The 25,520-nt window shown below is 43.2% G+C and overlaps 1 protein-coding gene across 1 annotated transcript in view; it reads left to right on the top strand.

The window, feature by feature from the left end:
• Nucleotides 1–11,765: 11,765 nt before the first annotated feature.
• The window catches only part of CDC5L (cell division cycle 5 like), a 50,871-nt gene continuing 37,116 nt past the window's right edge, over nt 11,766–25,520 (top strand). The window contains exons 1-5 of the mRNA XM_081094365.1: nt 11,766–12,160; nt 14,988–15,091; nt 16,416–16,577; nt 17,643–17,770; nt 19,366–19,465. Coding sequence (XP_080950491.1) covers nt 12,116–12,160; nt 14,988–15,091; nt 16,416–16,577; nt 17,643–17,770; nt 19,366–19,465 — 539 coding nt within the window. The 5' untranslated portion in view covers nt 11,766–12,115. The remainder of the gene's footprint in view (nt 12,161–14,987; nt 15,092–16,415; nt 16,578–17,642; nt 17,771–19,365; nt 19,466–25,520) is intronic.

Raw genomic sequence — 25,520 nt, forward strand, 5'->3', positions numbered from 1 at the left:
GTTTAATTTGTTTAAAGATGGGGCAAGTCCCACTTTGGGGAAGCCCAGTTATGCATGGTTAGGCTGAACACGTGACAGAGATTGCAGAATGTCCCATCAGCTGCCAAGAATCCTTAATCTTGGGGACTCTTCCTGTTCTCCCACTCAGGGTGTTAGCCACCAGAAACTCTTAGCTAGTGAGATTTCTGACTGTGTGTCTGTAATGTAATGTTGGCTTTCTATCTTTTAGTGACTTTAGTTCGCTCTTTCCTGGTTTATGAATATGGGGAAGTAAGCTATGCAGGCTGTGTTGGGCAACAAGGTTAATGCTTCCATGATAATAGGTAGTTCTTGAATGAGGATGGAACGCATTCCAAGGGTGACTCCCAGGTCCCGGAGCATACGACTCCCAGCCAGGTTGGTATGTCCTTTCTTTGAACAGAAAGGGCAATCATAGTTAACAGTATAATTAATACTTCCCATAACCATAACTAGTCATCAATGTTCTGTTTTTCCCCATAACACTGGGAGGAACAGATCTGTAGAAGTACCCTCTAGCAGTGAAGTAGGGGCAGTCCTGTTTTTATAGAGAAAAATAAAATAGTACTTTCACACTGAGTTATCCCTCTTACAAAATTGGTCAAGAAAATGCTTTAGGTAATAATTGGCTTTAAAATCTCATAGTTGTTAAGATATAATAAATAGATGTAACTAAAATGAGGGACTTATGATAAAGCTTTTTAGTAATAATTATAAATAATGTTAATAATAAAAGTCCAGTCACTCAAGAAGAGATTGACTATGCTCTCTGTTGGAGGGAAGGGCCAGTCATCCTTTTCCCTGTAAAAGTAGAGTAGCCTAAAAGAGAACAAGGGCAGACAGAGAAATGAGATCCCTTGTCCTGCCTTTCCCTCCCTATGCGACCAGGGGACAATCTGAGGGAACATCCAAGATTTACAATCCCAGCCTCCCCCTCAGAAGGAGGGCTGTCCTGATAAGGCTCCAACCAGCCCTGAGGCCTCTGCACCACCAGGAACCAGCTTTTCTAGGTTGTGAAAGGAGTTGGAGCCATGTAAAAAAACAAAAAACAAAACAAAACAAAACCAGAGTTAAAACCTCTGCTGGAAGACCCACCTGGCCTAGCTGACCAGCTAGAGCAGCCGTGGGCAAACTACGGCCCGCGGGCCGGATCCGGCCCATTTGAAATGAATAAAACTATCGAAATAAAAGACCGTACCCTTTTTGTAATGATGTTTACTTTGAATTTATATTAGTTCACACAAACACTCCATCCATGCTTTTGTTCCGGCCCTCCGGTCCAGTGTAAGAACCCATTGTGGCCCTCGAGTCAAAAAGTTTGCCCACCCCTGAGCTAGAGTCTAGCTGCTAGACCCATTTTTGGGCCCACAAGTGTATACATAGACCCGAGTCAATGTCTATCTTGGGAATGCTATTCTCAGGAAAAGAAGGGGGAGTGATTTGAAGGTCGGGTATGTCTACCTGGGAAAGGGAGCATATGGGTCACGGGAAAAAGGAAGGGACCCCTCATTGAGCCTTTAGATCCCAAGGCCACATTCTCACCCCCTTCCCAAAGAACATTTCTTTACTTAACAGTCCGGCTACTATCAGAAGCTGAACTCATCGCCCAAACCTTCGCATGTTATCTCTAAGGAAAAATGTGGCAGTTTTGAATCCAGGCAGCTAGAGGTCTGGGAACTGGCTGCGGGCCCTGCTCCCTTCTCCCCCTGCCCTTTCCTCCAGCCTCATAGGTATATACATAATTTTCCGAAGTCTTTGATAACTTAAGGCTATGTAGCATTGCTGGGTTAAATGATAAACATCTAAATATTTTGAAATAACAGGATACTGAAACATTAGTTAGTCTGAATTTGCCTCTTAGGGAAAATATAGAGGATGGATTTGAATCTATTAATGAATAAATCTTGTGTTTTATTTGAAACTAGAGGCCCGGTGCACAAAATTTGTGCACAGGTAGGATCCCTAGGCCTGGCTGGCAATTAGGACCGATCTGTGGGGTGACCGGCTGGGAGATTGGGGGCACCCACCTTGGCTGGCCTGGTGCTGCCTGCTCACCAGCCCCACCCACTGCTGCCACTGCTGGTCGCCTCCCTGTGTGGGGTGACCGGCGGGGCAATCTGGGGGGCCCCCACTGGCACCCGCCTTGGCTGGCCTGAGGCCTGAGGGCTGGGGGAAGCTCCTGCATTGAGTGTTTGATCCCTGGTGGTCAGTGTGCATCATAGTGACCTGTTGTTCTGCCATTTGGTCAATTTGCATATTAGGCTTTTATTATGTAGGACTAGAGGTGCGATGCACGAAATTTGTGCAAGGAGCTCGTCCCTCGAAGCCCCGGCAGGCTCTCGCAGCCCTGGCTGCCTCGGCTGGCCCTCGTATCCCCGGCTTTGTCCAGAAGGTCATCCAGACGGTCATCTGGAAGGTCGACTAGACAGTCATTCTGTTGTTTGGTCTAATTAGCATATTAGTGCTTTATTATATAGGATAGCTCTTAAAATGTGAATGTATTGCTAATCTGTGGAATATTAATTACTTACATGCCACCTAAAAATTAAGTTTCTAAGGGTTAAGAACTCTAAAATTATGGTTTTGGTATAATAGAGAAAGCATGAGGCATGAAAATACATTTTGAAGGAGGAAGAAAGTGGTTTCTAAAGCTGGTTATTTAATGTGTGTAAAAAAAATGTTGAAAAGAAATTGAATAAATAATACAGGCCAGTAAGCGGGGATAAGTAGAATGGGGAAATTGAAATAGTTAAACAGCAATTTGGAGCCATCTAGTAAATCCTATCTTCCCTAAACCAAGGACACTTAAGAGTAAATGATTTGCATTTTGCCTCCCTAAACAGAGAATAAATAGCTTATATCAATGTACTCAGGGAGGCTGATAGCAGAAATCCAAGTAGTGTCATTTGCTGACTGCACCCAAACACAAATGAAGTTAGAAAAATGAAGTGATAAACCTTATTTTGGTTAGTCCTTTTCTGAAGCAAAAGTTCTATATATTATTATATGTTATATTAATCAGATATTTTTAAAAAGGGAAGCTTAATTGGGGGAACTGGAGTTTTACTAGCTTATGTTTGTGGTGAATACCCTCTGTCACTTTGAATGCTGTATCATCTTTTGGTAGAATGGGTTTGACAGTCTTCCTAGGGTTTAAATTTTAATCAAAGTTTTTTTGTTTGTTTGTTTGTTTGTTTGTTTGTTTTTTACCTAGAGCTGACTATAGCTGATTCCCGTGGGCTCCGGAATGACTCGCCATCTTCCCACAGTGAAAATTAAGGACGGAATTTCTTAAGAACTGTACTAGGTATCTCTTCTACTTTACTCTCTCTCAGGTTCGAAGGCCTCCTGACCCAAAGCCCTCTTCTCGAGTTTCCGGCTCTTCACCATCGACCGGAAGACTGTATTTGTTCTAATCCAGACTTGGAAGGGAGGCAAGTTGCAACCCTCCTGGAAAGGACCCTACCTGTCTTGCTTTCCACAGAGACTGCTGTTTGGACTGCAGAGTGAGGTTGGACCCATCACACATGGGTCACGGGCGAACACAACTCAACTTGAATGGCCATACCAGGGCATATCCCCTTGAAATTGATTCTAAAAGCTGTGAGCTGTCTTAATAACCATCATGTACTGAGTTCTATTTGCTTTGGGGATCTGGCAAATTGCAGGGGCTTACAATGTGGGCTGGAGGAAGGTGTACAATCTAAATCGTGCTTACCCAGTTAAATTAATGGTTATAGATAACTTGAATGACTTGACTATTTCAGCCCTTAGGTCAAAAGATTGGCTAGGACTAGACTTAGGAATAGATGTCACAGGACAAGATCCCCTAGACCCGTGGTCGGCAAACTGCGGCTCGCGAGCCATGTGCGGCTCTTTGGCCCCTTGAGTGTGGCTCTTCCACAAAATACCACGTGCAGGCGCGCACATACAGTGCGATTGAAACTTTGTGGCCCACGCACCGAAGTCGGTATTTTGTGGAAGAGCCACACTCAAGGGGCCAAAGAGCCGCATGTGGCTTGCGAGCCGCAGTTTGCTGACCACTGCCATCGCCATGCAAATAGAAGTAGGATATAAGGGAATGAATGCCTGGGTGGAATGGATTAAATATTCTGTATGTGCCCTAAATAAAAGTGACTGTTATGCTTGCGTGGCAGGAAGGCTAGAGGCCCAAGTGGTCCCATTTCCATTTGGAGGGACCTCAGACAGTAATGGGATGGAATATGTGCTTGCCTTGTACCAGGAGGAAACTGCCTGGGGAAATGCTTCCTGTAAGACTCTTTCCCTGTTGTTCCCATTCAACAGAGGTAAAGAGCAAGGACCCCCCAAAACGATTCGGCCCTCATCCTCTGATGTAAATTATAACTCCTGCCTCTCAAGGGTGTGGGGGTGTGTGGGGGGAACAGTACTCGGAGTTTATGAGAAATTTATACTGATGCATAAATAGCCAAGTATCCTCAGAAGCCAACCATGCTGCACTGTTGATACCCCGTGCTGACGTCTGGTGGTGTTATGAGGGACCCTTACTTGTGGCCTTGCCCAGCAAATGGAGTGGAACTTGCGCTCTGATACAATTGGCTATCCCTTTCACTTTGATATATTGTAAACCTTTTTCAATGGACAGATAACGACTAGGAAGAGGAGAGAGAGTCCTGGAGGGTCCTTTGATCCCCATATATACACAGATTCCATTGAGTTTCCAGGAGTGCCAAAGGAGTTTAAGGCTAGAAATCAGATCACTGCAGGATTTGAATCTGTCCTGTTCTGGTGGCCACTGTAAACAGGAATGTGATTGGATTAATTATACTTACTACTAGAGGCCCGGTGCACAAATTCGTGCACCAGTGGGGTCCCTCGGCCTGGCCTGTGGGATTGGGCCGAAACCGGCTCTCCAAGATCCCCCGAGGGGTCCCAGATTGGGAGAGGGTGCAGGCCAGGCCGAGGGCCCCCACCGGTGCAAGATTGGGGCCGTGGAGGGATGGGGGAGGTTGGCCAGGCAGGGAGGGACTGTGGGAGGGCTCCAGGGTGTGTCCCGCCCATCTCACTCAGTCCCAATCAGCCAGACCCCAGCAGCAAGCTAACCTACCAGTCAGAGTTCTGCCCCCTGGTGGTCAATGCATGTAGTAGCGAGTGGTTGAGTGGCCTTAGCATATCATTAGCACATTATGCTTTGATTGGTTGAATGGATGACCGGACACTTAGCATGTTAGGGTTTTATTATCTATAATAATAAAAGCATAATATGCTAATTAGACCAGACATCTTTCCAGATGTCCTTCTGGACGACCTTCCAGACAAAGCTGGGGCTGCGAGGGAAGGCCGGATCCTGGGTACCAGAGGGAAACCGGTGCTGGCAGCTGGGGGAAGGATGGCCTACTCTTGCATGAATTTTGTGCATCGGGCCTCTAGCATAGGCTTGTTAGCTATACTTGAGACACAGTTAAAGGCATAGCTGGACAGCTAGATGCCACCAGCAGGGTGACCTGGGAGAATAGGTTGGCCTTGGATCTGATTCTGACAGAAAACGAAGGAATATGTGTAATGTTGGGGGTCAGTGTTATACATTCATCTTGACAACACAGCAGACGGACTATCACTGAGGCCCCACAGGCAACAGCAGCTTTAGCTGACGAGAGAGCTGGAGCTTGGGACTGAGGATCCTTTCTCTGATTCACTAGAGCCGTGGTCGGCAAACTGCGGCTCGAGAGCCACATGCGGCTCTTTGGCCCCTTGAGTGTGGCTCTTCCACAAAATGCCACGTATGGGCGTGCACGTACAGTGCGATTGAAACTTCGTGGCCCACGCGCAGAAGTTGGTATTTTGTGGAAGAGCCACACTGAAAGGGCCAAAGAGCCACATGTGGCTCGCGAGCCGCAGTTTGCCAACCACTGCACTAGAGCAATGATTTGGAAAGTGGAAGGGAGCAATGGTATCCACGTTCACCCCTGTGATTAGGAGTTACAGCGATGGGATAGTACATCATCCCATGTATTATCCAAAGGTTAATTGAAACTGCACTGACCAAACAGCAACTTAGTCTTCTCCCTAGACACTGTAGAGCATGAAAGTCAATGAATATTAGTCGAGTTTGAAGAAAACAGTTTAAATAAAGAAAAGGGGGGAGTTGCAAGAATAAACAAGTCATCTTTTCTGTCAAAGAACAGTTTAGACAGCTGCCATTTTGGCCGCATGAGTTGCAGCTCCATTGGGGGCCACCATCTTGAAACAGCAAAGGCCAACCCCTCCATTCAAATTAGCAATTGTGAAAGACTGTGCGCCTGAGCTGCAATCAAGAGTGAGGAACAGGTCACGTGCATCAGGATTGAAAAACTGAGCAGACCACCTGCTCCGGGTGCGGGTGCTCCCAGACCACGTGCTGTGCACCCTCCTGCAGGAGTGAAGGTGCTGGCCTTGCTGCCTGGCTCCTGAGTATGCTTTGTGTTCTACCAGGACCCCTGGATGGGGGCTCGCCTGATTTCTTACACTAAGGCACAGACAAAGGCCAAATGGGAAAAATATGTTACAGCTGTTCCAGCCCTTTCTTCTCCTTTTTAAAAATCCTTACCCAAAGATACTTCTTTATTAATTTGAGAGATGTGAGAGAGAAACATCAGTTGCCTCCCATATGCAACCCAATTGGGGATTGAATTGGCAACCTGGGTATGTGCCCTGACCAGGAATCAAACCCATGACCTTTTGGTACACGGGATGACACTCCAACCAACTCAGCCACACTGGCCAGGGCCCAGCCCTTTCTTCTATCTCGGCACAAAGAGGTTGAACTTCATGGATGAATATCCCCTTCATCTCACTTTAGGTTCTTTGGTAAATAATAATGTATGTGTACAGGTGTGTGTGTGTGTGTGTGTGTGTGTGTGTGTGTGTGTGTGTTCATTTTTACTTTATTTAACTGAAGTTTGGAGGTTTAATAAAAACAACCTTTACAGGACATTGACAAGTAAATTCATTAGAATACTGACTTAGAATGCACATAAGGCATTCTACTTTCAGATCCTGAGAAAAATGAAAAAATGGCCTCTGTGGATCAGAGGGAAAATTGTTATACAGCTAGTGGCACCAAAGTCCAAATAAGCTAAAAGAAGACAATTCCAAGACTGATTCTATAGTCTCTGCCAACTACATTTTCAAAATATTAAGTAATTAGGGTATTAAACTTTTTAAATCCCACAACTGACTTAGGGATATTCTGCATGAGTCCATTGTCAATAGTTCTAGTTTCAGGTATTCAGTTTAGTTAGACTGTTTCCTTCTGCTCTTAGGTGTTTGGCTAGGTAGCTCAGTTAGAGCATTGTCCCGGTACACCAAGGTTGGGGGTTCGATCCCCAGTTAGGGCACATGCAAGAAACAATCAGTGAATGCATAAATAAGTGGAACAACAAATCTCTCTCTTTCTCTCTCTCAAAATCAATTTTAAAAAGCAGGTAGGTAAACGCCTTGTTTGTACGATTTGGGTCGTTGAAGTATTTTAGCGTTGGATACTTCAAGATCATGGCAGTGGCTTAGAGAGGCGTTCCTTTCCTGGCTGGACAATCAGGAGCGCATGATACCTCGGCAATGTGCCAGACATGGGTGGTGCACCTTTAAGGGGGATACTCGCCAAGTTCCCAGTGGGCTCTGGGAAAGGATGTGGGAGCCTCTTTGAGATGCCTGGTGTCCTTTCCATGTTGGGAAACTCCAGGAGGGGTTATAGCCTGACTTCACCCTGGGGGAGGGGTAGTCACTAACTTGAGGAGCCAACACCTGGAGTTGGTACAAAATACATACATGACAAGTAAACATTTCCTGTGCATGGAGGGACTCAGCCTAATATCAAATAAGAAACCCTATACCCAATGACTTGTTTTCTGAGGAAATGTATACACCTCCACAAAATATAGAGAGGGTGTGGGGGCAGCTTCCAGTGGTGGTGGTGTGAGCATGGGTATGATCATCTGGCTAGAAATGTGTTCTTCTGGTTGCGTGCAGTGTGGGCGGCAGTAAAAATTGGGGTTCTCTTAGGAAAGGAGGACAATGGATGCATGAGGCATAATTGCACTAAAAATTACTTGTTTATCTGAAGTTTAACTGGGAGTTCTACGTTTTTATTTGCTAAATCTAGCAACTTACAGCCAAGGTGGCACAAACGAGAGGGATTTGATGGCTAACGAGGAGGTAAAAGTGGCTAGACTCGGAGATGGCTTAGATATGGGTGGGGGAAGGTATGGGAGAAGGAGAAGTGGCCAAGGTGGATAGTGCTATTGCCAAGGCAGCACGTGGAGTCTAGCCCATGTGGTATCTTTATAACCTAGAGAAGGATGCCCTCTTTGTGGACAGTCCTGTGGATGTACCTCTTGGTGAGCAGTGTGCAAGACTTCAACTCCATTTGTCCCTGGAGCAGTGAACCACTGACACAACCTGCAGCCTGTGCTATTCACTGGAATAAGAAGTGCTGTGGGGAAATACAGGTTTTCTGTGGGGAGCTCAATTTTGGGAAGTTGAAACCGGGGAAACTGTGACACACACAGGTGAACTGTCCAGGATGTCATTGGGCATCTCAGTCTGGGGTCTGTCACATGCATGTGAAAAAAGTCTCTTGTGAGAAATGAAATCCCAAGCCTGTACCATGTGGATGCAGGGTCTACATGTAAATTACCTGACTGGACTATCAATCCCAAACTGAGAAATGAGTTCAAAAATACTCTTGAACTTCTGGGAGAAAAGCATATTCTGAGAAAAAGCAAATTCTTTTTGGGGACATTCCCTCCTTTCCCTACACACACGCTGGGTTCAGTTGACTCCTTAGAAATAATACCCATGAGCCCTAGCGGGTTTGGCTCAGTGGATAGAGTGTTGGCCTGTGGACTGAAGGGGCCCAGGTTCTATTCCGGTCAGGGGCACATGCCTGGGTTGGGGGCTTGAACCCCAGTAGGGGGCGTGCAGCAGGCAGCCAATCAATGATTCTCTCTCATCATTGATGTTTCTATTTCTCTCTCCCTCTCTTTCCTCTCCGAATTCAATAAAAATGTATTTTTAAAAAATAAATAATACCCATGAAGATAAGTTTCTGAGAAAAAAATTACAAACTATAACTGGACCCACCACAAGGAAATCTCAGTAGGTGAACTGCAAGCCAATTAACATGACTAACCATTTCACATTAATTTCTCCCAATACTAGCTGAGGAATTTCTAAGTGGGAGGGAGGGGTTGAGGGATGGCAATCTGGTAGATGGGGTGGGGGCTAGAAGATGTGTTTTGAAATTCAATTTGCAAAGCAGCATAATGTTGCTACTTAAATTCCATCTGTTTATTGGTGGGGAGGGGGCACGGAGGTTAAGATTATAGGGGTGGCTGACCCCAGTCCCTAGCCATGCCTTGTCCTCACAGGCTTTGGACTCTAATTTTAGCCCTTTCTTGGACAGTTTCTTGATGGCAAAAACTGGATGAAAGGGAGACTAAATTTTGTTGTTTTCTCAGCTAAGCATAGTTAGCTCAGTCAGAACCAGCCCCCCAGAAAGGGATGAGGGGTGGGAAAGAGGGGGGTAATGCAACCTACAAAACCCTCCCACTTACATCTCTCCTTACACCTTGTAAACTGATGGACCTCCAACCTCCTTTCTCTGGGCCAGACCTTCCCAAACTGTGTTTCCTGCATATCAACGGATATAAGAAAAATGGCTTCCAGGGTCAAATGAGCTTGGAAATGTTATATTGTAAAGGGAGTGTATTCATTTCCCAGGGCTGCTATAATAAAGTACCGCAAACTGGGTGGCTGAAGGCAGGATACATTCATTCTCTCATAGCCTTGGAGGCTGGAAGGCTGAGATCAAGGTGTCAGCAAGGTTGGTTCCTTCTTGGAATGCATTCCATGCCTCACTCTTAGCTTCTGGTGTGGCTGGCAATCTTTGGCATTCCTTTGGCTTGTAGACCCATCTCCAACCCATGCCTCCTTCTTCACATACTGTTCTCCCCGTGTGTCCACGTCTTTTCTCATTTAATTAAAAAAAATTTTAAGTCTTCACCGTGGATATTTTTCTATTGATTTTTAAAGAGAGGGAAAGACAGAGTGAAATAATCGATGTGAGAGAAACATTGATTGGTTGCCTCCTGCACATGCCCCGAGCTGGGCTGAAGAAGCCTGCAACCGAGGTACGACGTGCCCTTGACCGGAATCGAACCCCAGACCCTTTGGTCCGCAGGCTGACCACTGATTCAAACCGGCTAGGGCAGTGGTCAGCAAACTGCGGCTAGTGAGCCACATGCGGCTCTTTGGCCCCTTGAGTGTGGCCACGAAGTTTCAATCGCACTGTACGTGCGTGCCCACATGTGGTATTTTGTGGAAGAGCCACACTCAAGGGGCTGCAGTTTGCTGACCACTGGGCTAGGGCAAGACTTGTTTATTTTTAATAGAGTATCCCAGTGTTCTGAGGAACGTATTTGGGTGAATGAGAAAGTGGGTGTACAATGCATGTCTTGAGGGGACACAATTCACATTGTAGACATGGTAGATCCAATTTTCTTGTAATGAGAGTGTCCTGTTCTCAAAACAATTATTTTGTGACAATTTTCCAGTAGGTGTCAATAAACTGCCTTGAAGAAGGGGCACCTTTTCCAGTTGATACAAAGGTGACATATGGTCCTGAGTAGGACGGAGAAGCCATCATCACGGACTCTTGGATGTTAGATCTGAAATGGCTCTTGAGAGAGGCCTGGGTTTGTTGGGAATCTTGCTTACGAATAATAGAAACCCAACTCCAACTGGCTAAAGCCAAAAGGGGAAGTAATCATTGAACTCAAGAATAGGCATGCTTCCAGGGACTCCCACACAGCCAGGACCTGCCTGTCTCTCTGTACTCCCCTTTCTGCTTCTCTCAATGCATCTGGCTCCTGCTGTCTTCCCTTTCTAGCCGACATAGTCCAAAAGATTGCGGCAGACAGCTCCTGGGTGTCACAGTAGAGATTCATAGGCCAGCAGAGCCACTGGCCTCTTCCAGGTTCCGGTGTCAAAATTCCGGGGAGGAGACTTAACTGGCTCAGTTTTGATCACATCAATCACATGGCCAGTATGTGTGTGTGTGAGAGACACATAGCAACCGAGTGGTGTTGGGGATGGAGTGGACAAGAGGTAAAGGTCACCCACCCTACAGGGCGTTTCTGGCACAACCACGGATCACTGAAGGTTGCTATTAAAAAAACACAAAACACCTTTCTTTAAAAAAAATTCTTTTTATTGACTTTAGAGAGAGAAAGGGAGAGGGAGAGGGAGTGGGGGGGGGGGCAGAGAATTATCGATTGATTGCCTCCTGCACGCTCCCTACTGGGAATTCAGCCACAAACCAGGCATGTGCCTTGACTGGGAATTGAACCGTGACCTCTAGGTTCAGGGGTGGACTTCAAGCACTGAGCTGTACCGGCTGGGCTATAGCTGCCATTTTTTTTGTTTGTTTTTTAAGCAGTTATTATGTATCAGAGACTGTGCTTGGTTTATGAGATTTAGTCCTTAGGACAACCCTATGAGGTTGGTACTACTATCTCTACAGGTTAGGACATTTAGGCTTCAATAAGCGACTGTCTTTTCCTGAGTCTTCTGTGCATACATTCCTATTAGTTAAACGCCTAAGCAAGTGCTAAAATTTAGCAGCTAAATGGATCATTAACAAAGCTCTTTTTAAACCGACTGGGCTGAAACTCCACGCGCGTGAGGTTCCCACTCTCTGCCACTAGGTGACGTCACGACCTGTCCACCCCTACATTCCTTGCGGAGAGCCACGGCTGACCTTTCGCCACCTCCGTGTTGTCCGCCAATCAGTTTCGGGTGTGCGCGCGGCGTCCCGCGCTGCAGCCGGAGCGGCCTCCCGGTTTCCTGCCGTCCTCCCGGACTGCCGCCTGCACCACGCTCCGACTTTCCTTTCCGCCACACGAGTTCTCGCGATACTTGCTGCTGGCTGCCCCGCCCACCGCCTTGCGCCTGCGCAGGTCTTCAGATAGCAGAAGGTCGCGCCTGGAGAAAGTGGAGGCTTGGCGTCTCGTGGCCGCGGCGCCGTTGCTACCTCTCGGAAGCTCTCCTCGGCCGCTTGCCGAGACACCCGGCCGCCAAGATGCCTCGAATTATGATTAAAGGGGGCGTGTGGAGGAATACCGAGGTGAGTCCCCCTTTCCCGCCGTCCGCTGCCCTTCGCCCCCGCCGGCAGCTTGTGCGCAGGCGCGTGGAGGTCGCGGAGGCGCGGAGACCTTGCAGGGGGTCTGGGTTGGGGGCGGCGCCGGGCGGACCCTCCGCGCCTTTCCCGGTCCCCGACCCTGTGTTGTCTGAGCACTTCCAGGACAGGGACTGTGACTTAGCCACCTGGGTACCTGCCAGGCACTTGCTAGGCCCCCCAGTGAGCATCCGTTGAGTAGAGGATGCACCCCCCCCACCGGCCCCCCACCACGGAACTCAGTCTGGAGGGGGCGGTAGGACCTCAGCGAGAGTTGGTCTTCTTGGGGGGCACCCTTGCCCCTCAGCCCGGGCACCGTGCCTTTCTTCGATGCTCAAACATAAAGAAGTGCCGTGGCCACAACTTTGTTTCTGTTTTGACTTCCGTGCAGAGGGGAAGCGGCTCGAGTGCCGGGTTTGAAGAGCCCGTTTGTCCCTCTTGTTATCTGTTATCCAGGCGTAACTTTGCCAGTCCTCCCGACAGACCCCATGCGTGTCTCGTCCTGTCGTTCCTCCGCCTGGAAAGAAGGCAGATGGGGCAAACTGATGACAGTAGTTTCGTTGCTTCCAGAAATATAGTGGATCATGCCAGTGGTGAGCCCCTAGAGCAGCGGTTCTCAACCTGTGGGTCGCGACCCCTTTGGCGGTCGAACGACCCTTTCACAGGGGTCGCCTAAGACCATCCTGCATATCAGATATTTACATTACGATTCATAACAGTAGCAACATGACAGTTATGAAGTAGCAACGAAAATAATTTTATGGTTGGGTCACAGCATGAGGAACTGTATTTAAAGGGCCAGAAGGTTGAGAACCACTGCCGTAGAGGGAGAGGAAAAGGAGAAAGATGTCAGTGCAGCTCGTGTTCAGAGTGCACGAAATTTGCCCGTTTCTGGAGCACATTGTATCTTTTCACGAGCTGTGTATTTATACATCTTGTACTTTCTTTAAATAATCCTCCTCCTGCTTGGCCTCTTTCCGACCATCCTTCAAGATCCAGTTTAGAAACTCTTCCTGGAATTTTTGCCCATTTTCCTGTAAAAAAATTAGTTCTACCCCGAGAGTTCTCATCGCCCCTCTTTCACCCGTTTGTTATAGCTTGCTTTGACCTTTTCCAGGCATCACATCCTGCTCTGTGATCCTGGGCAAGCTTCTTAACCTCTCAGAAACTGTTTTCTCATTTTTCTAATGATAATCATTAGTATTCTTTCAGTAAGTGCTGGTTGCTACTGCTTTCCCCCAGCAGACAGCATTGCAAGAGGACCGGATCTTGGTCTCCCTAGAACCTAGGACAGGAACCAACATGATAGTAGGTTGCTTAGTAAAATGTGGAATGCATCTAGTAGGTAGAAAACTGCTAAACAGAGGTGGGCAAAAGTAGGTTTACAGTTGTGAGTACACAAAACAGTTTATTCTTGTATTGTTATGTATTAATTATTGTACTACTTACTTGTATTACCACTTTGTAAACCTATTTTTGCTCATGCCTGTATATACGAAGTTGAAGGAGTGTTTAAGTATAGCAGTACTGCAACAAAGTTACAAGTAAAGTCAGCCACCAGACAACTTTGCCCCACAGCTTGCTCAGAGGGCACCAGGCTGTTTAAATCGGAGAAGAGATGACTTCTGGCGGACAGACAGATGTACAAAATCACGTAGCAGCAGGATTCTGCTGCAGTGGCCTGAGCTCTGAAGTCTTTTGAAGTCTGATGTTGGGAAGGTGCGGTGGGGTGGAGCAGCTCATGTGTGAGGTGTATAGCTCAAGTGGAAAAAACCCTAAAAGCAAAATGCCCAAGTGCATTAATCTATGGCTTTTGTTATCTTTGGTGTCTATGGCTTATCTTGCTGGGCTCCCTTGAGATTGGTGAATTCCATATCAGAATGGGTACCCTGGTGAAATAATATCTGGAGGCTGGAGGGAGAGCCAACTGGTGGGGTGGGAGAGAAATAATTCTCAAGTTACACCTGGATGTGTATTCTAGGGTCAGAGTGGGGGTTATGGGACTGGAGAAAAAATGCTATTCATAAACTGGAGGCAGGAAGCCTGGATTGGATAATGGAGAATCTTGACTTAGGGCTGGGCGTGTCCTGTTGGATTCTCTTTCTCAGGAAATGTCTTTTGATGGAATAAATGTGTGAATGAACTGTACTCTTTTGAGGAGAATAACATATTGGAGAACAGTTTTTTGTTAGTCTCTTTCAAAAGTAGGGTTTCTCAGTTTGGGCTGTTTCCATCCCAATGTATTATGGGGTGGGGTGGGGTTCTGTGTAAGGGAGGGTAGACAGCCTTTCTAAGAGGTGTCTTCTTAATTTCTTGCATTTGGCTGATTCTGGCTTTCTGTTTATTATGATAGTAAATGAGGACTTTGTACCTTTTTAAAAAAATCTAGGACAGTGATTTTCAATTTTCATCTCATGGTACTACTAAGATTCTGAAGCACACCAAAATTATATTATTTTTTTGCCAATTTGACACACACACAAAAAGTATAATTTTGATTCATTCACCCCAGACAGCTATTGTTATGCTGGCTGTTGTCATTTTTTTATTTGGCAATCTAAGGGGAAAAGAGGTCAGTCCCCCTGACTAAATAGTCAGGTACTGCATGTTTTAAAAATTCTTGTGGCACACCGGTTGAAATTCACTGATCTAGGAGGTATGTGTGTGTCTTTCTTCGTCTTTCCAGAAACCCTCTTAGAGTTCATTTAAATTTTGTCTTTTCTCACTTGGAATTTTGTGATTGATTATACTGTTTTTCTTTGACAATTTTTTTTAGGATGAAATTCTTAAAGCAGCGGTAATGAAATATGGGAAAAACCAGTGGTCTAGGATTGCCTCACTGCTGCATAGAAAATCAGCAAAGCAATGCAAAGCCAGATGGTATGTATCAGTTAATGAATGGAAAACAGAAAACAACTTTAATTATTTGAGGAAAATGTCAGTTCTTTGACCCTTACCAAAGAAAGAAGGTGTTGTGATGTAACAGAAAGGATGAAGTGGGAGATGGTAATTTATTTTTTTAATTATGTTTTTATTGATTTCAGGAAGGGAGAGGGAGAGAGAGATAGAAACATCAATAATGAGAGAGAATCATTGACTGGCTGCCTCCTGCACGCCCCCTATTGGGGATCAAGCCCGAAATCCAGACATGTGCCCTGGACTGGAATCGAACCTGGGACCCTCAGTCTGCAGTCTGACACCCTATCCACTGAGTCAAACCAGCTAGGGCGAGATGGGAATTTAGATTTAAGACTTAACTGTCACTTGGTTTCTATGAACTTAGGCAAGGCATTTTTCTATCCTCTATTCTGCCCTGTTTTATCCCATTTGGGGATGATAATACTTGGCTCCATCTGGTGGAGATATGAGGCCCAAGTGAGTTAATGTGTTTGAGACTGCTTTGTGAAGCATAAAATAAATCTGCTTTTAGGTAAAGATGGACTCAAGCTTATAAGTGGATTGTGCTCCAGAAGTTTAAAAGTTGATTAGAACTTTCTTCCCCAAAGAAATGAATGATAAATAATGGTTAACTTCTAGACTGGCTCACAATAGTTGAGTTTCCTCATATTACAGTTGAAATTTTGTATATTTGCTACCCCAAAATGTAGCAAAACCCATCATACACCTGTGGTATCCCTTTTTAAGTCACAAGGTAGTGGACACATTAAACTTTTTACATGTGTCCTTGGCACGGATGATCTGGCCCCAGCCTTGACCTACTTGGTACTAGGATCATATTTTAAATTGTACAAGAAGGACCTAATTTCCTAGGCACCTGAGTAGGGGAACATTATGAGCCACCTAGGGGAAAGGCTCATAATGTAGGGATTGGACCTCAAAGAGGAAGATGGTCCTCAGCCTGAACAAGTGGTTCTGATTTCTGCTTCTCTTAGTGGCGCTAAGTCCCTGCCTGATGTTTGGTAAGGGTTATATCTTACTTGCTAGCCTCTCATCCAGCTAAATAAACTGGATGGAAAAGGTGGGTTGGGTGGGTTGGGAAAGACAGATAATGACAATAGTTCACTTAAATTTAAAAACACCAAACAAAAGCAGTGACTATTCTGTTGTAAAAAAACAGCTTTTATAATTGAAGGATGAGAGTTACCTTTTGTTTTCAGACACTAGAAGTCAGTATATCTAATATGTAAATAGCATATTCATGCTAGGTGACTGATTAATGTATAAAATTGTATGTTTTTAATAGGTATGAGTGGCTCGATCCAAGCATTAAGAAAACAGAATGGTCCAGAGAAGAAGAGGAAAAACTCTTACACTTGGCCAAGTTGATGCCAACTCAGTGGAGAACCATCGCTCCAATCATTGGAAGAACAGCTGCCCAGTGCTTGGAACACTATGAATTTCTTCTGTAAGTGGATCTCCAAAAGCAGTATTAAAATGTGTGTATATCTTCTGAATGAGTCTGAATAAAATTTTAGCATTTTCTGTCTTTAAACATTTAGTTACAGATTTGAGTAAAGATAAAGGAACTAAAGCTATTGGATGGTATACTCCAAATCTCATGTGGTTGATCAGTGTTATTTACTCTGTTATATTCCTTTTTAAAGGAATAATTTAAAAATATACAAACCATACATGTTCATCATAGAAAACCTAGGGAAAAAGTAGTAAAACAAAAATCACTCATAATACTGCTGAGAGTTAACCATTGCAACATTTTATTTCATCACTAATAGTGTGTGTGTGTTTCTTGTATAACTGTACTGCATTTGTGATTAAGGGACTGCTTGGATCCTATTTTATAGTGAATGGAAACATTGAAATTAGAGGTAATTTTAATACCATTTCTTTCAGGTGAAGCAATAGCAGAAATGCTTTATTTTGTTAATGCCCATTCATTGGGGTTATCTTTTTTTTAATTGAATGTATTGGGGTGACATTGGTTGATAAAATTACATAGGTTTCAGGGGTATAATTCTACAACACATCATCTGTACATTATATTGTATGTTCATCACCCCAAGTCAAATCTCCTTCTATCACCATTTATCCTCCCTTTACCCTTTACTTCCTCCCCCCCCAACCCCTTTTTCCCTGGTAATCATCATACTTTTGTCTGTCTATGAAGATTTTTTTTGTTTTGTTTGTTTGTTTTTGCTTAATCTCTTCATGGTTTTCACCCAGCCCCTCTATCCTCTCCCTTCTGACAGCTGTCAGTCTGTTCTCTGTATCTATGAGTCTGTTTCTATTTTGTTTGTTAGTTTAATTTGTTCATTAGATTCTACATGTAAGTGAAGTCATATGGTACTTGTCTTTCTCTGACTGGTTTATTTCGCTTAGCATAATACTCTCCAGCCCATTTATGCCATCCCTTTGGGTTTTTGAAAGAAAATAGTTCCAACGCTAAGAAATTTGGTATTTCTAAGACTAAATGATGTGGTAGAATTACTAACTCATCTGGATTCTTTTCTAGGGATAAAGCGGCCCAAAGAGACAACGAAGAGGAAACAACAGATGATCCACGAAAACTTAAACCTGGAGAAATAGATCCAAATCCAGAAACAAAACCAGCACGGCCTGATCCAATTGATATGGACGAGGGTAAGTGTATGTTTGTGAGGAATTTATTTCTTTGGTAACTTACACATTTCTCAGGCTTCTTTTTAACTCTTTTAATTCCTTCCTAAACACCTCTGACTTTTTAGAATTCCACTTCAATCTGATGTTATTCTGTCTCATTTTAAATGTACTCATTTTAAATGTATAGAGTATTTGTACTCTATAATTTTTGGACAATGTCCCTTTATCTCCTCATTTTTCAATTCATTTAATAAGGTAAGCAATATAATACTACAGGACACATTGCTTGGAGGCTAGAGGTGAGCACTTGAGATCCTGTATTCTTATACCCATTCTGTGGAGAGAGCCAAGAAGTCAGGATATGGGCTCCAGTCCTATTAACTACTTCTTTGACTTTAGGCAGGTAACTTAATCTGTGGATAAGCACTACCACAAGACTGTGATGGAGATTTAGGATGACTCCTTGAGACATTGAATCCAGAATCAGAGGAACTGGATTTTAGACCTGTGTCTGCCATTTATTAGCTGTTTGACCCTAGGCAAGTCGTATAATATCTTTGAACTTTGATTCTATTTCCTGCCAGATGGAGAATAATATCTATCTTACAGGATTGTTGTGAAGTATTCAATGAATATTGAGTTTTTAAATTTCTTTGAGGGTAGTGGTTCCCAAAGGCTTACAGTGGCTGGTCTGGCTGCATTATTGTTACATGGGGAACTTTTAAAAATATAGGTACTAGAACCTCCCCTGGAGATAACCGAGTCAGTAATTTCAGGGTGGAGGGGTGACCCTGGAATCTGAGATTTTTCAAAGTTCCCTTATGAGTTCATTGGACAGCCTTGAATAGGAACTGGCCTAAGGCATCAGTAATGAGGAGAGAAATACGTCTGAGGAAAAAAGGTGTATCTAGTGAAGATGATCAGTTCCTTTATAATTAAACTATAGGCCCAGTGCACGAATTCGTGCACCAGTGGGGTCCCTTGGCCTAGCCTATGGGATCGGGCTGAAACCAGCTCTCCCAGGGACCCCACCAGTGCATGATCGGGGCCAGGGAAGGACATGGGAGGTTGGCCAGCTGGGGAGGGACTGTGGGAGGGCTCCAGGGCGTGTCCGGCCCATCTCCCTCAGCCCCAACCAGCTGGACCCCAGCAGCCAGCTAACCTACCAGTCAGAGCCTCTGCCCTCTGGTGGTCAGTGCACATCATAGCGACCAGTCAACTGCCCCCAGGTGGTCAGTGCCCGTCATAGCGAGCAGTTGAGTGGCCTTAGCATATCATTACCATATTACTCTGATTGGTTGAATGGGTGACTGGACACTTAGCATATTAGGCTTTTATTATATAGGATAGTAGTTGTGCAATATTTCACAATTTGTGCTTTGCCAGTTAGTAGATGATAATGAAGGATATAATTATAGCCACTTTTTACTGAAAAGTTGCTAGATGCTTTTTCTAATTTCATTTTACTTAGCTCTTCTCAAAATACCTGTTATGTAGGAGTTGTTGTGTTTATTTATAGGAGATGATTTTTCTCATCTTATGCACTAGAGTATGTCTCTCACATACCTTGCTTCTGTTGGAGAAGAACTTAGGTTTTCTTCTCTTTATTTTTGTAGATGAACTTGAGATGCTTTCTGAAGCTAGAGCCCGCCTGGCTAATACTCAGGGAAAGAAGGCCAAGAGGAAAGCAAGAGAGAAACAGTTGGAAGAAGCAAGGTATGGTTGTTTCCATTCATAGTTGAACAATTAGTCTGTGCAGCCTTAGTCTGATAAAACTGCATGATTTATCCAACCCTGTTGATGAGTAATAATTAGAATTGTTCAATTCTAGTTTTGGTAATATTCTTTATTGCTTTGGAAATGTCTTACTTTTCCCCCTAATCATTTCAGAATATAGAAAAAAAGACAGATTAAAAGTTTTTTTTTGGTAAGATATGGCAGAAGTAATGCCCAGGTAATCTATTCAGCATGTTGGATTTTTCTGTTAGCACAGGAGTACTTCTTTGTTGTAGCCATCTTGGAGTCGGATGGCTAGAGGACACACAGGCTGTATGACTTTTGCATGATTGCTAGTTAGTTCCTCTCCTTGATTAGTTTTGGGCAGGCACTGACTTAAAACAGGAAACTTGACTGAACTTAGAGGGAGTTAATGATCCTTAAACCATATTTTAGACTTTCACAGAAATGTTTATTTAAAAAGTGAGTTTAGTGTTGCCCTCTATTCAAGGTTTTCTCCACTTTCCCCTTCCTTTTTCCTTTTGATGAGAGCCATGATTGACATCATTCGTAATAGCCCAGAAGTGGATAAAGGGAAGACCTGAACTGTAGAATGCTTATTAGCTTTTGGAGTTTAGGCATTGTAATAACTTCCCTAGCCTACACAGCTGCCTTTTATGGTCCCCAAACCAGGAAGTGCTTCCTCACCTAATGACTAGCATTGTGTTGATGGTTTCCCCAATAATGGCTTTGTAGTGCCAGATCCTGGGATGGAGGATTATTTCATGCTTGAGGATGCTTGTTGGCATAGCTGGCCAGTGACTAGCCCAGAATAGTTATGTATGATGGGAGAATGACTGGGCTGGGACAGGAAGCAAAAACCAAGAGGAGGTACTAAAATTTCTGCCCAGTCTCAGCCACCTTTCTGTATATTTGTTAGGATTAAATAATTTGAGTAAGGTTGAAAAAAATCACTTTTCTGTTTTTGTCTATGGTTGGTTGGGAAACATTTTTTGAGCCTTTTAACCATGTGGATTGGGCTCAGGATGTGGCAAGTGCATATATGAAAAATCTCCAAGTATGGCTGACATTGCTTGCTTTAATGAAAAATTTCCAGCTTGAGCTCGGCCTGCATGGCTCGATGGTTGAGTGTTGACCTATGCACTAGGAGGTCACCGTTTGATTCCTGGTCAGGGCACATGCCAGGTTGCAGGGTTGAAACGTGCAAGAGATAGCCGATCTATGATTCTCTCTCCTCATTGTTGTTTCTCTCTCTCCCTCTCCCTTCCTGAAATCAATAAAAATATATTATAAAAATTTTCACCTTTAAATTTACCCTACACCTTCTTGTAGATTTTCTTGGATGGTCTACACATCTTTATAAGTTATTTTCAACCTTTTTCATCTCATGGCACACATAAACTAATTATTAAAATTTTGCAACATACCAAAAAATATATTTTTTGTTGACCTGACCAAAAAAATAGGTTTAATTTTGATTCACTCACACCAGATGTCTGTTATTGTGTTGGCTGGTGTCATTTTTTAAATTTGACAATCTGAGGCCGTGGTTCTCAACCTGTGGGTCGTGACCCTTTTGGCAGTCGAACGACCCTTTCACAGGGGTCACCTAAGACCATCCTGCATATCAGATATTTATATTACGATTCATAACAGTAGCAACATTACAGTTATGAAGTAGCAACGAAAATAATTTTATGGTTGGGTCACAACATGAGGAACTGTATTTAAAGGGCCAGAAGGTTGAGAACCACTGATCTAAGGGAAAAGAGGTCAGTACCCCTGACTAAGTAGTCAGGTAGCACATATTCTAAAAATTCTTGTAGCACACTGGCTGAAAATCGCTGGACTAGAATGGTCTATATGCAAAATGCAGTGCAGGACTATTTAAATGCTAAATTACTTATCTGTTTTATAGCTTAAAGCTATTTATTGATTACAAAAATAACATTTTTCCTTTAGTATTGTTCTATTTTTCTTTTTGGGGCATGGTTGATATAATGCTATAGAGCTTGGCTATATTCACTTAATATTATATTGCAGAGGTTTTCTAATGTCATTTGAAGTCTTTATTTCCTTTATTTAAAGCAGGGGTGGGGAGCGTCTGGTCTGCGGGCCATATAAGGCCCGCAGAATCATTTGGTCTGGCCCTACTAAGGCATTAGGGGTGAGTTAATAAAATGTTTGACCAAATATAGCAGACTAATTTTAAGGTGATAATTTCTTATGGCCCGTGAATGATGTTATAAATGTCCAAATGGCCCTTGGCAGAAGAAAAAAGGTAACCCACCCCTGATTTAAAGAATGAAGTTATTTTAACTTTTGAAATGTGTCCTTTGAAACCTTCTTCTTTTTTTTTATTATATAGGATTTTATTTGGGTGACATTAGTCTACATGAACATATAGGTTACATGTGTGGGTTACTAAAACCTTTTTTAATATACATGTATATTTATGTGTATGTACACACAAAATAACATATAAGATTAGATCAAACTACGTATAGTGTTTTTTTAAAAAAATTGATTCTTAGAAAGAGGAAGGGAGAAGGATTGGGAGAAACATCTGATCGGCTGCCTCTTGCATGCCCCCTACTAGGGATTCAGCTGGCAACCTTTCCATGCTGGTCAACACCCAACCAGCTGAGCCACACACACTGGTCAGGGCCTATGCATATTGTTTTGATGAGAAGTCAGCTGTTAATTTTGTTAAGGTTCACTTGTAAGTGTTGAGTCAGTTCTCTCTGTTGCTGCTTTCAAGATTTTCTCCTTGTCTTTGGCTTATAGCATTTTTTAAATATGATGTTTCTGTTTGTGGATTTCTTTGTTATGTTTATCTCAGAGTTTTGAACTTTATGGATGTGTAGGTTAATGGTTTTCAGTAAAATTGGGAAATTTTCATTCAGTACTCCTTGAAGTATTTTGCTCCCTTTATTCCTCTCATCTTTTGCTACTCCTTTTGTGTATATATTGGTGCACTTAATGGTGTCCCACATTTCTGTGAGGCACTGTTCATATTTCTTCATTCTTTTTTTCTCTGTTCTTCAGATTGCATAATCTTTGTTTGCTAATTCTTTTGTCAGTTTGAATCTACTGTTGAACCCTTCTATTGAAGTTTTCATTCCAGCTTATACTTTTCAACTCCAGAATTTTCATGTGGTTCTTTTTTTTTTTTTAATCCTCACATGAGGATATTTTTTCCCATTGCTTTCTAGAGAGTGGAAGGGAAGGAGGAGAGGGGGAGAGAGAGAAACATGGATGTGAGAGAGAGATATCAATTGGTTGCCTCTCATACATGCCCTGACCAGAGCTGGGGAACTTGGAACTGAGGTACGTGAGGTATGTGTGGTATATGTTCCCTTGACCGGGAATTGAAAAGTGCATGGGCCGATACCCTAATCACTGAACAACACTGGCCAGGGCTTCTCTTTACTTAATCATTGTTTCCTTTTGTTCTTGGACAATATTTATAATGGCTCTTTGAAGTCTGTCTGTTAAATACAACATCTGGTAGCTCCCACAGACATTTTCTGCTTATTTACTGATGTATGAGTTATGCTTTCCTTTTCTTTGCCCTATCTCGTAACTTTTTGTTGAGGACTGTAGAACTTAGAGGATATATTATAGTAATCTTGGTACTGGTGTTCCTCACACCTTGTTATTGTTATTTGCTTGTTTACTTGTTTGGTGACTCTATTTAGTACAGTCTGTTCTCCCCTTCATCTCAGAAATGTGAAGCCTCCTATCTTACTCCTCTTGGGTATGCCCACAGTCACCCTGGGGTAACATGGTTTGACAGGACTTCATTTGACACCTTTTTTCCTGGGTGCACCCAACTCTAAAATTGCTAGCTGATTGCTTTATTCTTTTCAACAGTGTTTTGGGGCATAAATTACTTCACAGACTGATCCAATCAAATTTGGGCTCCTTTGAAGGGATAGTTTCTGGCTGATATTTGTTGTGACCCCAGGGGGCCTTCTCCCACCTGTCTCTCTGTTTCTCTCTGGCAAACTAGTGGGCGTACTGTTTAGTCTCTATAGTCAACAACAGTTTCTTCCCAGTTACTTCACCCCAACTTTCAGTGTTTTTGAGTACTCATAGGCTTAACTCCTCCATGCTTTGTGGAGTGATTTGGAATTCCTGTTTTACTGCTGCACTCTGATGTGCTTGTCTGAGTGACATCCTTACTTTAGGAGCTGAGTGGTGAGGCGGTGAAGCACTCCAGCTTTCCTCAGCCTGCCTCTCCCAGCATGGAACCCTCATCCCACAGTCTGGGCAAAGGCAGTTGGGGCTCTAGTGTTCTCGGAACCAATGTGTCTGGGCAGAAGAAGGAAGCCAGGACTTCTCAGCTGCTCTGGACGGGACTAGCCTCAGCAGTAGGCGTCTGGAGGCAGGATGAGAAATGCTGCTCCTGGATTAAAAGCCCTCCTACTGGGAGCTGGAGAAGAGACCCAAGAAGCCTGTGTTCTAGGCTGCACTAGTGGAGTTTCCATCTCCCTGAGCTGGGAGGGAGGAAGAGAAGGAGTCTCGCTTTTCTTACCAAGTTTTAGTAGGTTTTCTTGAATAAATGTTTCTTCATTTGTTGTATCCCCTTAGGATCCTTTGCAGAGACTTAAAATTATTTAAAATAAATTTTTTAAAACTAATTTTTGTCTGTTCTGCTAGAGGGGGGTCTACAGAGCCTCTTCAAGCTGGAACTTGCTCCTATACTTGATTACCCCCCCTTAATATTGTGAATAACTTTCTCACCATTAAATCATTAAAATTATGGAATCATAAGAAAGTACAAATAAAGTAAAAAATTAAATAAAATCGCAACTTCCAGTGATAATCACTGTTAATATTTTGGTGGGCATCCTTCATATCTCCCCACACATATATTCATTAATAGATACACATATACTTTTACGTGTTGCTCTGTAACATGTAAACTTGAAAGTTTTTACACGCAGTGTGTCTTCGGCATCTTTCCATGTCAAAATAGATTTAAAGACTTTTTAAAGGTTATATGGATGGCTGTATAATATCCTATCTTATAGCTGTGTATAAATTCATTTAACTAGTTTCTTACTGTTGGATGTTTAGATTATGCTAGTAATCTGCCATTAGAAATAGTGCTTAAAGGACAGTTTTATAGCTAAGTCCTTGTTCATGCTCTTATTTCCTTAGGCTAAGGTTGGGTTAAAAAATGTGAAAAACATTAGTGTTTTAATGTATATTTCTAAATTCTCTTGGGGAAAGCTACACCAGTTTACTTTCTTAACTGCCAGTGTGGGTGAGTGTCTGCTTTTTAGCACCATTGCCATTAAAACAAGACAAAAAGCTGAATGCTAGTAATTAGAAACACAGAAATGGTACTTGTTAATTTAATTCGTGACTTTAAAAGTATTAGTTAAGTAGACCTTTAGCCATTTCAGCAATTTGTATTTTTTTTTCCTTAGTGAACTGTTTATTTCAGTTGGGTTGCATAAATTCTTTATATCTAACCATTCCTAATAATTACAAATATTTTCTCTATTATTTGCTTTTTAATTTTGCTTTATGATTTTTTAAAAATAGTGCTACAGCCCTAGCCGGTTTGGCTCAGTGGATAGAGCGTCAGCCTGTGGACTGAAGGGTCCCAGGTTTGATTCTGGCCAAGGGCACATGCCCGGATTGCGGGCTCGATCCCCGCCAGTAGGGGGCGTGCAGGAGGCAGTCAATCAGTGATTCTCTCTCATTGATGTTTCTATCGCCCTATCTCTCTCCCTTCCTCTCTGAAATAAAAAAAAGAAAGAAATTTCAAATTACAGTTAAAAAAAAGAAATGCATAAAAAATATAGTGCTACAGAGATAAAAAATTTAAGTTTTAAAGCCTTTGTTCTTTTCCTTTGTCTTTTATTTATATTTGGTGAGTACATTTCCACCCAGAGATAAGATACATATTTATTTATACATAGTTTCTTCTGATTTTAATTTTGCTTTTGTGTGTGTGTACTTTAAATTGAAACTGAACTTTATTTTGGGGAATGGAATGAGGTGAGGATTCTATCTC

This window comes from Myotis nattereri, assembly GCF_964212035.1.
Source record: "Myotis nattereri genome assembly, chromosome: 6".
In the NCBI taxonomy this organism is placed as follows: Eukaryota; Metazoa; Chordata; class Mammalia; order Chiroptera; family Vespertilionidae; genus Myotis; species Myotis nattereri.